The 17,358-nt window shown below is 35.6% G+C and overlaps 2 protein-coding genes across 3 annotated transcripts; both read right to left on the reverse strand.

The window, feature by feature from the left end:
* Positions 1-63: 63 nt before the first annotated feature.
* On the reverse strand, positions 64-14,408 carry LOC109042450 (lysosomal phospholipase A and acyltransferase). Of its 2 annotated transcripts, none has more exons than XM_019059190.2 (8): positions 13,817-14,408; positions 12,868-13,010; positions 12,107-12,338; positions 10,445-10,681; positions 8,013-8,184; positions 7,173-7,295; positions 6,709-6,847; positions 64-4,126 (listed from the first exon to the last, which is right to left on the reverse strand). In XM_019059190.2, the coding sequence occupies exons 1-8, from the start codon at positions 13,965-13,967 to the stop codon at positions 4,043-4,045; spliced, it is 1,281 nt and encodes a 426-aa protein (XP_018914735.1). In that variant the 5' UTR covers positions 13,968-14,408; the 3' UTR covers positions 64-4,042. The 2 variants fall into 2 exon arrangements, with proteins under 2 accessions (XP_018914735.1, XP_018914736.1); XM_019059191.2 differs by having other exon boundaries at positions 10,454-10,681; positions 13,817-14,406.
* A 247-nt stretch (positions 14,409-14,655) lies between these two features.
* Arpc5 (Actin-related protein 2/3 complex, subunit 5) lies at positions 14,656-17,130 on the reverse strand. Its single transcript, XM_019059193.2, has 3 exons — positions 16,840-17,130; positions 16,209-16,281; positions 14,656-15,711 (listed from the first exon to the last, which is right to left on the reverse strand). Exons 1-3 carry the CDS (start codon positions 16,980-16,982, stop codon positions 15,472-15,474), a joined length of 456 nt encoding a protein of 151 aa, XP_018914738.2. The 5' UTR covers positions 16,983-17,130; the 3' UTR covers positions 14,656-15,471.
* Between the last annotated feature and the right edge of the window lie 228 nt (positions 17,131-17,358).

Genomic DNA, 17,358 nt, shown 5'->3' on the forward strand with positions numbered 1-17,358 from the left:
CGATATATGTAATCATAAAAGGTTGAGGTTTAGCGAAGGAAGGAAGAGAAAGAAAATAAAAAATTCTGTCAAACTAGATTTATTTCTTGTACTTAATAAAAAAATGCTTTTCTATAAGAAAATATGTAAGTATACTTCAAGAGAGACAAAATTGAGATTCTACAAAACTTTTGGGCGGAAAAAATCAGGGGATAAACAAATTAGAAATAAAAAGAAAAGTTTGAATAATTCGTACTTAACATAACACATAAACATCTATTACAACTTTGCACTGGTTGTCTGACAACAAAATCGGAGGTATAAGATGCTTATTGTGAGCAGATAATTTTAGACTGGACTTGAATGGCACAATAGGATTAATTTCAGCGTTTTTGGCATACTTCAGTTTGATTTTTGGAGTTTACCTCTAGAATATTCGAACAAATATGAAGGAAACTTGCATATACACTGATGTTTAAATAAATTTTGATTATGGGAAACGAGCAATTAGAAAAACTTAAATTGTAGCTGTTTTGAATTGACTTGTTCCAAAAAATATTTTCATGAATGATGGTTTCTAGGTAAACCCATGATATTTTTTGTTATATCTTGAAATAGTTATTCCCTATGGAGTATGTCTATTTTAAATACAGCATAATTTTCAGCAAATAGTATTACAATGAATAGTTCTGAATGACCTTGAATATTTAGACACTAAGTAGGTGGCTTTTCACAAATTTCTTTTGTAAATTTCAGCACTGATGAAAAGTAAATGTTCTTAAATAACATTCTCACTAATGCAATTCTATCACAGTCCATATCGTTTTTATTTTCTCCTTCTGTGATTGACTCCTGGCAACATTACGAAGATAAGGCAATGTTCTCATGACAAAATCACAAACTGCATGAATTTCTTAGGTTTGCATTTTCCCAATTTTTTGCTTTAATTTATGGAAGAATTTGATCAGATAAACAATTACACTCTTGTTAAACAGTTTGAAACTTTGAAACATGGAAAACATTTCTAGACATTATTTGATCACTGAAATTACCTATATTTCTCAATTATAAAAGAATGGATCCGGGTTTGTTTATCCAAACATTGACCTGACAGAATTCATAACCTGAGATGAGGATTTGCATGGATACTTGAAAAATGGTAAGTATTTATGTGCTCAATAGAAGCATTCAAAATGAATAATCCACAGAATCACCCTTTAGTGAGAAAACTCTTTTATTGTGTCTTTTTCTCATAAAATATCCTTTGATATGTATTCAAAGCCAAAATAAAGAGTAAACATCCTTATCTCTGTTCGGAAGCGCCTTGGATACAGTTTTTAAACTTGAAACTGTTTTGACACAAGTGTAACATTAATCACAGATACATTCGAAAATTGAGACCACATCATCGCCCTCCAGTTCATGACTAAAACCTGAACAGCCTCTATGCAAAAAGGGAACTCTTCGTCAATAAAATTGAAGAGCTATGTTCAGGGGTGAAAAATTTACATTCAGTCGCATTACTAAAATAAATACATACCCTGCCTCTGACTCAGGGCAAAAGGAAATATTACCAGACCTTAAAGCTATTGTAAAAAATAAAACATCAGACCATGAACTGACATTATGGTCTTCGTAGACCGGAGTGGATAAAATTGTATAATTTTTTGCAGGTATCTGCAAGAGGAGAGAAGTGTGAGATTCTCTCCATGAGTGATGTTTGTGGATGAACTGGAGATCGAAAACATAAGAATACAGAGAGGATATAAAATGATAAAGCAATTGAAAGGTAAGGAACAAAACTGAGGATGGCCGATACCTTAAAGGTAAAATGCTTTTTGCTCAATGAGTTAGCAGGAATCGAGGGTTTTAGCTGAAGGCCTGAAGCAGCAATCTATGATTGTTTCAAATGCTTAACTTCATTACCACTAAATGAAGAAATATAAAAAGTTATTTTAAGAGTGGAAGCAAAAAATTGTCATCTTATCATAACATGATAATTCATAACCATGAATTGAAAAATATCCACAAAATGAATTCAATGCTTGTACAAACTGACTATTTCTTCAGCTATGATGAAATCTTGATAAGCCGGATAAGCGAGATGAGTCAAAAATTCTAATGAGTCGGATTTTTTCTCTATTTTTGCTGCTTCTCCAAAGAAAGCAATCTGACTGATTTGATGAGTCGAAATCTTAAAAATTGTTTCGATTATAATTTGCTAGATAAAGATAAGTTTCTTGGTTCCTAGTCAAGTTTTATTGTGATGAGTCTGACAAAAATGCAGAGTTGAAGATATTTTGTTTCCTACAAAAATTGGTAAACTCCACATTACCAGTATGAAAAAAGTTCAACTCATGCCTAAATTGGAACTAATCAAATGCTGTGGTGAGTTGGAGCAAAAATGCTGGCAACAGGAGCATCATATCTACCATATCTATCAAGATTTCACAATAACTCTTCTGAGGAAAACGTTTTAAGTAAATCCACTTTTCCAGTAAAAAAAATAGCACCTCCTTGCATCGAAATCTACTCATTTTACTACATTTTATGACCCCTCTGCAACAAATACACTTCAAGGACTAAAATACACTTTTCTCGTTTGAATACATGCTCATACATACCAATATTTTCGAAAATTAAATATTGTCATGTTGATTACAATTACTTAAAACCTACGAGTAAAAATATCATTTACAAGTTCTTGATCGTAATGAGTATACTTCAAAATGAAAAAACTATGGGTCAAAAGTAGTCTGAAAAACCATAGTTTAATTTCTAGGATTCATGACTAACATATTTGATCAAGTATTATTCAACAATTTATTTTATTCTACTCTGATGAGAAATAAAATTGCTTTTGCAAGAGTTTTTTTCATCACATGTTGTGAACTAAAAGATAAAGGAGATACAAAAATTGACTTGATGCATGTATAAAATTATGACACAAATTGTTATGCATAAAAAAATGAACTACTCAAAAATTACAGTTAATTGAAGAGAAAGGTGCCAGCTGACAAGAGGCGTTTCCTGCCTCCATAGTTTTTCCCCACCATATTTGTACAGTTGCATCAAAATGTAACCCTGCTCTGTACATGAATATCCTAAATATTCAATAGTTATAAGCCTACAAGTTTTCAGTTATCAGTTAACCCATTGACTTACAATGACTGCTCCCAGCCGTCATCGCAGCGCTGGGCCAGCTCTGCAATGACGGCTCAGAGCCGTCCGCTGATTGTTCGCGTTATTTCGGCAATTCTCCGGTAGATTGCGTTCTCATCAATGTTTATATGAGTAGTGTGGCCACCCTATGACTTATTGTGTACGGTAATTTCTTGTTTTGTTGCGGTATTTTCATATTACTGTGCGTTTGCACATGAAATAACCTCAAAATTTTCTGATTTTCGCTGATCTTGCGATTTTTGCGATTTTGACAGCTATAAACCACATAAAAAAAATCATTGTGTTCAAAGTTTTCACCATTTTTCTCAAACGTTGTATTGTGAATGCTTATTTTGTCAATTTTCACCCTTTGAGAAATAATTTCTGGATTATTTTGAAGTGTTCAAAGTTGCTGATTTTCGCCAAATTAAATCGTAATTCCTGGCCCGGCAGGGTCAAATTAAATCATAAGTCAATGGGTTAAAGCTAGATCGGCTTCCTGCCTCTGGATGGCAATCCATTATCTGATTACCAGGCTGATGAGGGGAACCCAAATTCACCTTAAGCCCCTGCAAAATGAACTTATTACAACATTTTTACTTGCCTCTAAACAAAAAAGTGTTTTATTGGTTTCAAATTCTTAGTTGACGCTTCTTCGCCTTTGTTTTTTCTAGCTGACACCTTGTCAATACATAAACTTGAACACGACACTGTACTAAGGCAACATTTTACAAGACTAAATAACAACAATGAGACTTTCAGGTAATTTGACTGTACTAAAGTAGACAAATTTGAAAAAAAGAGAGAAAGAAAAAAGAAAAGCTCTTACAGATCTATTATATTGACTGATATGAGGTTAGTAGAAAATAAAATCAGGTAACCAGGATGCACTCAGTAATGTTCACAGTTTCACTAAAAGGTTTTGGATGTATGACACAACATTTTTATCCTGCAAAATGTCCATGTGATCGACTTTTGGGAACACCTGAAAGCATAATACGACATAAGAGAGAAAATTTCACAATTTTATTAAGAGGGCTGACACAGTGACCCACAGCATAGAGACTAGTCTTTGTACGCACATATACATACCGGGTGTCCATAAAGTAACTGAAAAGTGGGTATAATTTTTGAACAAAAAAAGATAGAAGGTCGCGGTTTGTGGCATTTTTCATCATTCAAAAGGGGAAATTTTTCGATTGGGGGCTTTTCCCGGTGGACCCCCCTGGGGGGGCCCCAGGGGGGGCAACTTCAAAAATTCAAATGGCAACCCCCATTTTTTTAGACATGGTTAAAAAGAACTTAAAAGGACAAGAAAAATGGCGCAAATAAAATTAAAATCGGTTATTTCGTTCAAAAGTTACAGCCGGTCAAAGTTTTAAATTGACCACTTTTCAAAAAATCGCCGATGAGCTCCAAATTATCGGAAAAACAAAAACAAACCAGGAATGAAAAGTTTGAAAAGTGCTTTTCAGGAAGAGAAAAAACAACTGACGTTGTCACAAGTCTGGATGGCACTGTTTCAAAATAAAATTTCGGAAAATTCAACATGGCGGCAAATTTGAGGAAACGCAAAAAATGAAAATTCCAGAAACTGTTATCTTTCAAATACCCTCTAGTTTAAGGAAATCAAAGGTATCAACTTTTATTCCTTTATTTGGTCAAGTAAGAGCAATAATTTGCTGACTTAAAAGTTGTCAAGCGGGGCGCCTTCAATCGTTGGAGTATGCGACATCACAGGATTAAGTGTGCTGTCGAAAAATGAAGCCGATGTGAAAATGCTCTCCTCCTTTGGGATGCTTTAGAAATTTTTAAAGGTCCTCCTCCTCAAATTTAACGAGAAAAAAGAAGAAAAGTAAAATTTAGCAATTTTTACCCACAAACTTGGCGAGCCAAAAAAACATGATCTATTCTGGTGGGGTAGGGGCGGTGGACATTTTTGACATTTCTCTCTCTGAAAATTAAAAATCCAAGAATAATTTTAATTCTCTAACTCCTGGCACTCCAATTTGGCAAGGAGGATAACTGCTACGCTTCACCGTGTCACCGATCAGATAGTGCATCAGATGTTACCGAAAAGGTTGGTGTCTCAAATCGTAAGGTTGAGATTGTCAATAAGATAATCTCAATTCAGATAATAATCAAGAGTAGAACGGCGTCTTCAAAATTGTAAGCGTAGCAGATATCCTCCTTGCCAAATTGGAGTGCCAGGAGTTAGAGAATTAAAATTATTCTTGGATTTTTAATTTTCAGAGAGAGAAATGTCAAAAATGTCCACCGCCCCTACCCCACCAGGATAGATCATGTTTTTTTGGCTCGCCAAGTTTGTGGGTAAAAATTGCTAAATTTTACTTTTCTTCTTTTTTCTCGTTAAATTTGAGGAGGAGGACCTTTAAAAATTTCTAAAGCATCCCAAAGGAGGAGAGCATTTTCACATCGGCTTCATTTTTCGACAGCACACTTAATCCTGTGATGTCGCATACTCCAACGATTGAAGGCGCCCCGCTTGACAACTTTTAAGTCAGCAAATTATTGCTCTTACTTGACCAAATAAAGGAATAAAAGTTGATACCTTTGATTTCCTTAAACTAGAGGGTATTTGAAAGATAACAGTTTCTGGAATTTTCATTTTTTGCGTTTCCTCAAATTTGCCGCCATGTTGAATTTTCCGAAATTTTATTTTGAAACAGTGCCATCCAGACTTGTGACAACGTCAGTTGTTTTTTCTCTTCCTGAAAAGCACTTTTCAAACTTTTCATTCCTGGTTTGTTTTTGTTTTTCCGATAATTTGGAGCTCATCGGCGATTTTTTGAAAAGTGGTCAATTTAAAACTTTGACCGGCTGTAACTTTTGAACGAAATAACCGATTTTAATTTTATTTGCGCCATTTTTCTTGTCCTTTTAAGTTCTTTTTAACCATGTCTAAAAAAATGGGGGTTGCCATTTGAATTTTTGAAGTTGCCCCCCCTGGGGCCCCCCCAGGGGGGTCCACCGGGAAAAGCCCCCAATCGAAAAATTTCCCCTTTTGAATGATGAAAAATGCCACAAACCGCGACCTTCTATCTTTTTTTGTTCAAAAATTATACCCACTTTTCAGTTACTTTATGGACACCCGGTATGACAAATTTTCTCCATGTTAAAAAACTTTCGTACATATTGTCATTGGATCTTTTGATTTTACTCTGCTTAAAAATCAGAGAACTCATTTGCATAGCAGTTAACTTTCGAACCAAAACATCATGCCATGCATGATGTCTCCATTTCGCTTCATGAGAGCCTTTTTTTCTCCTGACAAGTGGAATCAGCGCCAATTTGCCTGGCTTGTTTGAAACTCATCTGAAGTGAATATTATAATCCAATGGATATTTTTTAAATACATCATAAGTACATCGAAATAAAAACTCCTTTTAAACATACTTCACCATTATTGATAAGTTCACATTTCGGAATTTTTGGCAAAGAAACATTAAAGTTACAAGATCAAAGAAAAATTGTGTAAAAGCTAAATGTTTTTTATAAATTTTTTCTAGTGATGGATAGGGAGAAATAAAGGGGAACAGTTGTTACCTGATGGTAGACTTTCTGTTTCTGTTTTCCAGTCCAGTAGACGCAGCCTTCCAAACTCCTCTTATTTACCGTTCCATCTCCATCTCCAAAAGAAAAAGTTGGGTAGCCACCAGGCCATTTGCCTTTTTTGTAAATCATTCTAAAATAATAAAAAAAGGTGTGTTAAAATTGAATGAGAATCTTCTATTATCTTTGAGCAAATTCATTCAGTGGATGGAAAGGATTGAATGGTGTCATTTAAAGTTCATTTTATCATATTATATTGTGTGCTTTATGTAAACTTTTCCGCAAACCATAAAAGCCGTAGAACCATCATTTTTGATAAACGCAAATTATTGAGAGAATATTTCGAGGATTTTTAGGTATGATAAAGATAAGTCAGAGGGACATGTTAATTCCTGAACATTCTAAGGAGGCAATGTGTTAATTTTATCAGTATGTTTTCATTATTACATACAACTTACTTTTCGACTGTGTTAACGCCATAACCATGAAGACAATGAACCTCAACACCAGGAGGTGCAAAGCGCTGAGCGTACTTGTGAACATCTTTACGCATTTCCCATCCAGTTGGATAAGAGATATCACTGGAAAAAAAATACACGCCACACAAAAATGTTATTATGGATATATTGAGTTTAGGTACTCTACTTTGTTATTTCTTAAGACAGAAAATATCATTGATTGTGTATTTCAGAATATCTGGCAAATAAAAATATATTGAAATTGAAATGATGAAAATCTCAAACAATTGAAAGATTGGCTCTGTTTCCCATACATGTTGATCTTAACATTCCCGAATGTGAATGATCCTAAATAAGGTTGTTGAAAAAAAATATATGCCTCCCAGTATGTACAGATACATTATTAATAAAATGGTGCAACATGTATTCCCTTAACTACAAAGTATAGTGGGTTCAAAATGGTGGCCTTATTTCTGGAAAAAGAGTCGCGGTAGAAAAGGACAGATATGGATATAGCAGTGCAGTAAAACATCATGGGATAAAAACCCTCCAATTGTAAAGAAGGAGTCAGAGCTCCTAAACACAAACTAGGAGTTGACCTACTTTTACTAACACATTGACAGAGCCCCTGAACACAAGCCTTCCAAACAGGCAAGTGACAGACAAAGGGGAATATCACATTAGCCGCAAGTCAGTTTTACATCCACGCCTGTTCTACTTCTACCATTTAAGTGAGATTAAAATATTTTTGCTTTGGCCACTCTTTAAATAATTTGTTTGGTGGCTTTTTAATTAGAGGGGACTGAAATTGAAATAAATAAATTTTAAAAAAATACATACTTGAAAAAGTCTTCATAATCCTCGAGGGTGTAGTTGCGGGATTCCGTCTCGATAAAGACTTCATTTGGCTTCCAGAAAAGGTCTGACGGAAGCAACCATGCCACACTTGGCATTGTCATTTGAACACCTCGCAAGACAGAGCTTCGTAAGAAGTACTCCCCCAAATCATCCCCTGCAAGATGACAAACAGATGGATTTGAAGAGGGAATGAAGAAGTCTACCTGCAATGGAAACTATAAGGGGGTACTCTAAAGTACAACATTAAGTGCTTTTATTCTGACAAAAGCATCCAAATCTTTTTCCTATCTTTCATCAATGGGTGAAGTAAAAAAAAATGCATACCTCAGAATGCTATGTCCTAGGCCTCTGCTCATGTCGAATTTTTTTAGAGAAAAACTAAGTGACAGTTTCTGCAGAAATTTTAGGTGAATTCTATTCCTGCATTCTTGAAAAATCAATTAAAATTGTGTGAGGACATTGTGATTGGTTTTCCTTGAGGAAAATAATACATGATTGGAGGTTGCAATTAAAAAACTCATTTTATGTATTTACCAATCAAACCTTATGATCGTACCTGTAATTGAAACTATTCTTCAATTTAAGAGAGGATGGTAAAAGTAAAAAAAATGAGCTTTCCGTTTGATTTTGCTAAAAATCGACCTTGGCCCCTAGCCCCCCCCCCCCCTCAAATTTTAGCGTACCCCAAAATCGTTTGACATGCATGAGGAGACTATAGATATAGTCTTCCCTGCAAATTTTGAATGAAATTGAACGGATAGATTCTGAGATGTGGCTGTACAGATTTGAGGGACGCCGGAGAGGCAGACACACGTTTTTTCAAGCATGGTTATTTTGACTCCAGGGACCTTAAAACAGTTAAAACGTCTTGAAATGATGAAATTTCAACGGTTTTTTTTTTTTCTTGGAGGATGAAAATACTTCCTTTACCCTAGGGGAGCGAGATAGTAAAAATGAACATGCTATGACATAATACATGGACATGCTATGCATGACGAAAAAAAAGAAAAGAAAAAAAGGGAGCATGAACAGAAATTAAACAAACAAGTGAGGCCTAAATAAAGGTGGTTATTACAAAAAAAAAAAACTATACGTTACTTTCAGATACTTCTAAAAATTTAAAAAACCTTTTGCTTAGTAAAAAAAGATATGATTCCTTCATTGATTCAGATTAAAAAAATCAAAAATAGAAGAATAAAATCATAAGTTAAATGTTGGAATTTTTTTTTTTTTTCCCGCTAACGTGCGTTAAAAAACTCAGCATTTAGCTGAAAATTCTCACTGCAGAGGGAATAACTCCTTTGGAGTACTGGATTCCCTCAAAGAGATATGCTGTTTGGTGCAACACTAGTTACGTCCATTCAGGAAGGCAACTGCAGACGCGTTTAGGCCTTGTTGGGCCAATCCTCAGTGCAGTGCAGCCTCCTGAATTTCCTGCTACCAAGCTCGAGAGGTCGTGAAAACCAGCCCGAGACTTGGGCAAGCGGACGCTGGCGGCAAGTAAACTTGCGCCATCTAGTGAGCGATTATCCAAACAGCTCCGCATAAGCCTTGCCAGGCGATTTTTACACAAACTGATTGCGGTGGACGCACGGGTTGTTAGTATGTTGGCATTTTTTTTTTTTTTTTTTTTTTTTTTTCCCGCTAACGTGCGGTAAAAAACTCAGCATTTTCTAGTACCAGTACTCCAAAGGAGTTATTCCCTCTGTAGTGAGAATTTTCAGCTAAATGCTGAGTTTTTTACCGCACGTTAGCGGGAAAAAAAAAAAAAAAAAAAAAAAAAAATGCCAACATACTAACAACCCGTGCGTCCACCGCAATCAGTTTGTGTAAAAATCGCCTGGCAAGGCTTATGCGGAGCTGTTTGGATAATCGCTCACTAGATGGCGCAAGTTTACTTGCCGCCAGCGTCCGCTTGCCCAAGTCTCGGGCTGGTTTTCACGACCTCTCGAGCTTGGTAGCAGGAAATTCAGGAGGCTGCACTGCACTGAGGATTGGCCCAACAAGGCCTAAACGCGTCTGCAGTTGCCTTCCTGAATGGACGTAACTAGTGTTGCACCAAACAGCATATCTCTTTGAGGGAATCCAGTACTCCAAAGGAGTTATTCCCTCTGCAGTGAGAATTTTCAGCTAAATGCTGAGTTTTTTAACGCACGTTAGCGGAAAAAAAAAAAAAATTCCAACATACTAACGACCCGTGCGTCCACCGCAATCAGTTTGTGTCATAAGTTAAAGTCTAAACAAAAATCACATAAATCACGTTTATTTGAAACATAACAAGGGACCTTGTGAGAATTAAAAAAAAAACTTATGTTTCAATTTGTCCAAATTTTACTCTGTCTCTTGGTTTTGTTTTTGAGGATTGATTATATGATTTTCTAAGCATCTCAATCAAATGATAAAGTGAGACTTACTCCACTTACCGATGGCAAAGACTTTAAGAGCTTTGATAGAGCCTCCCCATGCTCCTGATAGCGTCACCATTGCACGGATATACTTATCCTTCCAAGCTTGGGTTTGGTCTTGTAGGAAAAGGAGGGACATGGGCCCACCCATTGAGTGTGCTACTAAGAGGACTGGGGTGTTGTTATTCTGCTGATAAGTGTCTTCCACCAGAAGTTTCATTTTGGTGAAGAAGTCTTGGTTCTCATCTGAAAACGCAAAGGAACATTTGAAACACAGCTTAACTATTTATTTCTAAAAATTACAAATTTAGTGGCTTAAACATGACCATCCAAAAGTAGAAGGGCTTTGACTGAGTCATTGGCAATTTAGTAGGCTTTGTCTCCGCGGGACGTTTCCACAGGATTTGTCTCCGGGAAAAATCCCACTTGCAGAGTCAGGAAAAATATTGAGTTGGTCAATATGTTTCTTAGTACCAAGTATTATCCTTGTACCCATTGAAGAGATATATAAGACTAACTGAGAAAGGAATAAGAAGTGAAAACAAACTGGGCGATATTTTCTTGTTTACTTGATTGTTCGCCTTGGTTTATTCAAAATAATTTGTTTAATTCAATCATAATCATGTTCAATTATTATCTTAATCCCTGTTAAATACTCATTTTTCACTAAGTTATCTTTCCATGCAAAATGTGAGCGCCCTATCTCGTGGAGACAATAACTGGGAGAAATCTCAATAGTATCATTCTTTTGATTCAAACTTGGGACAGATTCTACGGAAACATCCTTACAGACAAAGCTGTATAGAGGAGAGTTTTCCTAAAATATAGTGCCAAAATGTCAGTCTAAACTTGCAACTTTTTATGTTTTATAGTTTGTAGTTCATTTGTTAGAAGAAAGCTGAAAATAATTGGGAACGCCGGCCTCCGCAAAGTTCATAATTCCGACGACCAGTAGCCAAGGGAACTCATGTGAGCATTGCTGGATAAGTAAAGTGCCATAGCATTTTATTTACCTGGCCGCTGCTAATATAAGAGACTCTTCGTGAGAATTTGACTGTCAAACGCCACAATCTGGTGACCATTGACAATTTTGAAATTCTTCGTTGAAGTGTTGTTGTCAAAGTGAGGATCACTCACTTTACTGGCAATTTTATAAGAGCAACCTCCGATGAGCGACTAAACTAAAACTTTAGTTTGGTTGGAAATTTTTGGTCTAAAAATGTTTGTAGGACACCAAACATCATTTCTCTATGGAAGGAAATAGTCCTTCAATGAGGTGCATAAGTGCAGTTTTTGCTATTTCAAGAAATAAGAGTTTGAAGTTTCGAAATTACATGGATGCTTATGGCAGAAAGAAAGTTCAAACAGACTTTTTGATGCTTAAAAATTGGAATTAGAGAGCAAATTTTTCACAGAATATGCCTTAAGACTGGTTTCACTTGAAATCACGAATATTTCAATTTTCACAAAAACTGTACTTAAACGCCTTGTCCTCCAAGCTCCTCAAATGAGCTTTTTCTATCGGAAATGAGAATTTAAATTTACTTAATGATGAATTTTAATGCATACGGATGTAAAAACCAACATGCTTGTCATAACAACTCGTGCTTTGAACCGATATCTGTTCTGTTAAAATAATAAGTTTATCTGACTGACGAATGGATGGCATACTTGGTGCTTTGCGGAAATCATAGGGTGCACCGCGAAGGGAGGCGCCGCGGTCATATCCCAAGGGTAGGAGTGCAGCAGCTAGGTGACTGAAATACGCTCCACTTGAGGCAGAACTGGGATCAATCCATTCCACAACTGTCGAATTGCCCCAGCCTGGAATCTGGATGTCAACGCCAGGCGAGTTGGAAGTTGTTCGCGTTTTGTTATCATAATGCAACTGTAAGTTATCAATCTGCAAAAAAGGAGAAAAAATAGTATAATACAAACCCTGTCCAGAAACATTTCTTGCTTTTTTCTGGATGAGTTTTTACTTGAAAAAGTCCTCTATTTTTTCCGTCCACTTTATTGTAGATAAATTGTTGGTGGGGTCCTACGCATCACTCCTTCTTTTTTTTTTTTTTTTTTCATTAATATAATTCATTTTACATTGAAAAGAGGCAAAAATTCTCATTTCTTTCATAAATGGTATACCTCCCAAGATTGATGACATTCATAGTGTAGGTACTAATAAAGGACTGAAAAGTTTTATATTTTTGGCTACACTGCTTTTTGAGGGATCTGAGTGACATGTATTAAAATTATCTAATCACCAAAAAATTTTAGCTGACTTCAGTCCACTCTTTATTTATGAATTTTCTTTTCCAGAGTTAGAAGCTTTTTCAAAGAAAGTACATACTAAAAATGACTACAGGACGTCTTAGAAAGTGGCTTGCTGACAACTAAATCCCCCCCCCCCCCCAAAAAGTGAATAGAAAACTTACCAAGCAGTCAATAACGATAGGCACTAGGAGCTCCAAGTTGAGCCAAATATTAAAATAATCATTTGTTTGTTTTGTACAAAGATAATGCACAGTGGATGTTTTGTTCAGCTTGGCGTTCAGCTGACTACCACCATCTCCTGGAACTATGACAAAATAAAATTGTTAGCAAAATTAGCGCTAAAGAGGATTCCATTTCTGCCAATTTTGGAATAGAAAATTCACATTAGGGGCATTCTCTCAGATTCCTAAACCTGTCCGATTTAAGTATACCTAAGTATATGATTGGATTTTTTTTCCCTCTTTTCAAAGGAATACCAATCTACGCAGGTTGCTTAAATAACATTTTTCAAAAGACAGCAGACAGATTACTTACCAAGAAATTTTGCACTGGCTATATTTTAATATTTTGGATATGATGTTCCTTACTGCTTCCTGAGCACAATGAGCTTTTAAAATCAAATAGTCTATATGCCATTCTCAACAATAGGGCTGAAAGTAGAATTTTTCAGCATTTTAATACACAATATCTGGTAGAAATGCTGGTATGTTTTACTGAAAATCGGCATGATCTTTTGTTTTTTCACAGGCAACTGAAGATTAGACAGACAAAAGGAAACCAATTTCTCTGAATTAAAAGAGCGTGTAGCACAGCGTCCACAAACATGGCAATGGTCCCAGATTTCAAATTGTAAAAGTATTTACAAGGGCAAAAACAGTCACTTTTCTGCCCCGTTCTGCAGGAGAATAAGCAAGCTAGGAGCAAAAGAAAACACTCACTTCCTTTCTAGGACAAAAGATTTCATTAAACTCGATTAATACTTTGTCTAAGATAGGGTATTTATTATACAGCCTCTTGCTCCTTCGAGAAATTGAAAGTGACACGAGAAAAGCAAAAAACTTAAATAGTCACTAAAATATTCCTGAAAAGATATACGGAGGCAATACTTACTGAAAATTACCGGAGTCCTGGTGGGAGCTTCACTGCTTTGTTCTCCCGACTCATCTAAACCTGGGATAAACTGGGCATGCAAGAGTCCACAACTCTCCAGTCCCACCAAGAACATAAACAAAACTAAGCAACAATTTAATCTCCTTAACATGATTTGAGTAAAAAACCGACTTGAGCAAAAGCACGACAAGTTATATTGCTCTGAGCAGACGAAAAGCCCAATACACTTAGCAGAGATTCGATCTTGATTCTTGAAGATAATGACTTTGTGTGTGATCGTGTGATACTGTAAACAGGACGTGATCGGCGTTAATCCTTATCGCATGATGATGATAATGAACTTTGCACGTCACACCACTATTTTCACGGTGTTTTCGTTACATGTTTGCCTTCCTGCTATCAGCTATGGTTGTGACTTCAGACGCACAGAAAGGAAGGGCGCTTGAACTTACTCAATTGGAAATTTAGGGATAAATAGGATGTAAAATAAGTGGTTATAAATCAAGCCAAAGGTGCACGAAAAGATTGTTGAAGAGCAAATGTGACGATATTAGAATTAGAGACTAGGCAGAGCAAAATTGACCTTAACCTAAAAGCAAAAGCACAACAAACCAATGAGCTCAGCGTGTTTGCCAGTTTGCTCATAGACACACTTAAATTCACGTTGAGGTTTAAGAGATAATACTACAATTTGGTAACTGCGTTGGCTCATCAGGCCCCTGATTGGTTGTTGTCAATATATGGTTCGATTTTTACCCGCGATCGCTAAAGATATGAAAGGAGTCTGAAAATTGAGAGAAATGGGTAAGATGAGGAGTTTAAATTACCAACGCAGAAAATAACAGTACAAAAAGAAATTTATTAGATACTATTGACTATTAAAATTAATTAGTAAAATATGATACAGATGATCCATTTGAAATCAGCTTTGAAAAAGTGAAACCAATCATTGATAAGTATGTGACTTCCAAAATTGACTAAAACCATTGAATTGAACAGAAAAAAGTGAAAGTAGAAAAAGTAGTACTTCGATATAGGTAGTGGAAATCATGCAACATTTAACAAGATTTACTGGTAAAATTGATATTTGGTTGTCAAGGACTATGGTCTTTTCCTTTAGAATTCCACTTACGAACATTGTTTGATTTCTTTAAAAAAACTGGAATATTATTGGAAGTTTTTAAAAATTGATTTCCTAGAAGTGATATTTTAGTCTCATTAAGAATACCTAATAATACGTATTTCCTCAAACTTTGGGCTACGTAGTGTCTTTTAGACCTGAGTTGATCATAGAAGCTTAAAATAAAGGGGTAAAATACTGATTTTAAGACTGTTTAGAGTGGTATCAAAAAACAATTATTTCACGGTATAGAATGAGAACGATCCATTTGCTTACCATTGAAAATAAATTGTTCAAAATTAAAATTTTTGAATTTTATCCCTTAACTTGTGTCATCCTCTAATAAAATACAATATGGATGACCAATATAGCAGTGGCTATTCGCGCAAATTAGATAGTTCGCGCAAGTTCGGTTTTTGCCATTTGAATGTGTGAAACACAATATAGCTTCATCTCATGAACCATACAATAATGATTTATAAATAAAAGTGTACAGTATTTACAGTAAAAATATCAAAATTACAGCAATGGTAAACTAGGCTTTTTGACGATCTGTGAGAACACGCATGATGCTACCAACACCGCCAACAGCATAGACCTTATCATGCCACAGCAAGAGGTGACCACTGCTTCGCTCAGATGGAATCTCAAATCCTCGATAGATATATTTCATGAGAATGTCTACCATGTCCGTGTCCAGCGTTGAAATTATATCTTCCATTTGCGAAGACTTGATTGACAGTAGAACTTTCAGGGTAAGGTTCAAAGCTGAATCCTGGAAAAAGTAGGATTAAAAAATTACAATTAATAAAAGAAATTGAATTTTTGATTTAAAATTTTGGGAGACATTCTTTCTTTTTTATTTCTTGTAACAGAGGGTGAGGATAGAGTTATTTGGCCACACAGGCTGCGAAACCAGTCGATACATTTCTTGAGTTGTATTGTGGAATTTTTGAGAGTTTGAATGAAAGGTTCCTTGCTCGATTTTATTTGCTGTCTCCAATTCAAAGTCAGCTGAATATGCACAGTTTCATTGGTAGGAGTCACAATTTCATCTTTAACACATATTTATATTGTTGTTAAGTATTCTAATTTGAGCCTCTTGAATCAGTAGACCACCACAAAGCCCCATTTTCCTTCAAGAATAAGAGTTTGGATTTTTGACAAACCCCTCTTTTCAAAGAAAAGTAACACAATTCAAAAATATTCAATTTTTTCTATTCGGGTAAAAAAAAAGCCTTTCAAAGTTAAGAATATAAAATTGAGACTCACCTTCACCTGTTGATTTCTAGATCCCAGGGGTGCATTTCGTAAAACAGTTTGAAGAGCCTCTGTATACTTCCCTCTGAGATTAATAATTAAGGATAACACTAAATAAAGTTGCATAGAGAGAGATTGCTATTATTCTAGGGCGAAAGAATATCTTAAACTTGAGAAAGAGTTGAATATACGATGTGCTGCAGGCTAATTATTGAAATTGATAGACAAAGCGATAGATAAAGGAGACATAGGGAGTATGGAGCAATCTTATTGGCAGAAACAGGTGGTTATGATGGACTAAAAGGAAAAATAATGGACTGACTGTGGGGTCTCTTGCGGGTTGCCGTTAGTTAATATTTCCCTTCTTTATCCATTTTAACCACTCATTTCAACCAATGGGATCGCTCCATACTCCTTAAGTCTTCTTTGTCTATCAATTTCAATAATTACCCCGCTGCGGGGAGTTGGAGCAATTTCTCCCTTAAATGATATTAATGTCTATGTGACTCATAGAGTACACTAAGGAGTGGAAAAAATTGGCTTGACAGTATTAAAAAAGATCTGACCAGACATCTACCCGGTGACTTACAAAACTGAGTGGACGATAAAACTTGAGTACCATGACCAGAAGTAAAAAGGATACGAGTTGAGAAAAGACATGACTTCATTTTCATCTGGTCCAGCGGGCGGTGACCGGAAATCTTGCTCGTCCTCTTTGAACGCATCTTCATTGAACTGATCGACGTCGATTTTTCGGAACGCGGAGCTGGATGTGTTCTTTGCCATGATGAAATAAACCAACACAAAAGACTCACCTAGAGAAAAGAGACTTCAAAATTTAAATATTCGGTTGAAATTATAACAGATCAGCTACACAATTTCACAGCACAATTTCAATTTCACATCATAACCTAAAATATAAATGTAAACAATCAAAAAGTTGAAAGTTGACCGAGAGAGCGCACTAGCATCTACAACAGAACAGACAACATGGTTGACAAATCTCTAATCTAATTTTAAATAATATTTCAGGATATGAGATCATTTAATTGATCATTTACTGTAAAAATTCATTAAACTTTGTTTAGAAATTATACGATGCACTGTGGATAATTTAATGGGAAATAAATCGTTAAAAATTTCGAGAGGATTGACCGCTGGT

This window comes from Bemisia tabaci, chromosome 4 (assembly GCF_918797505.1).
Source record: "Bemisia tabaci chromosome 4, PGI_BMITA_v3".
Taxonomy (NCBI): Eukaryota; Metazoa; Arthropoda; class Insecta; order Hemiptera; family Aleyrodidae; genus Bemisia; species Bemisia tabaci.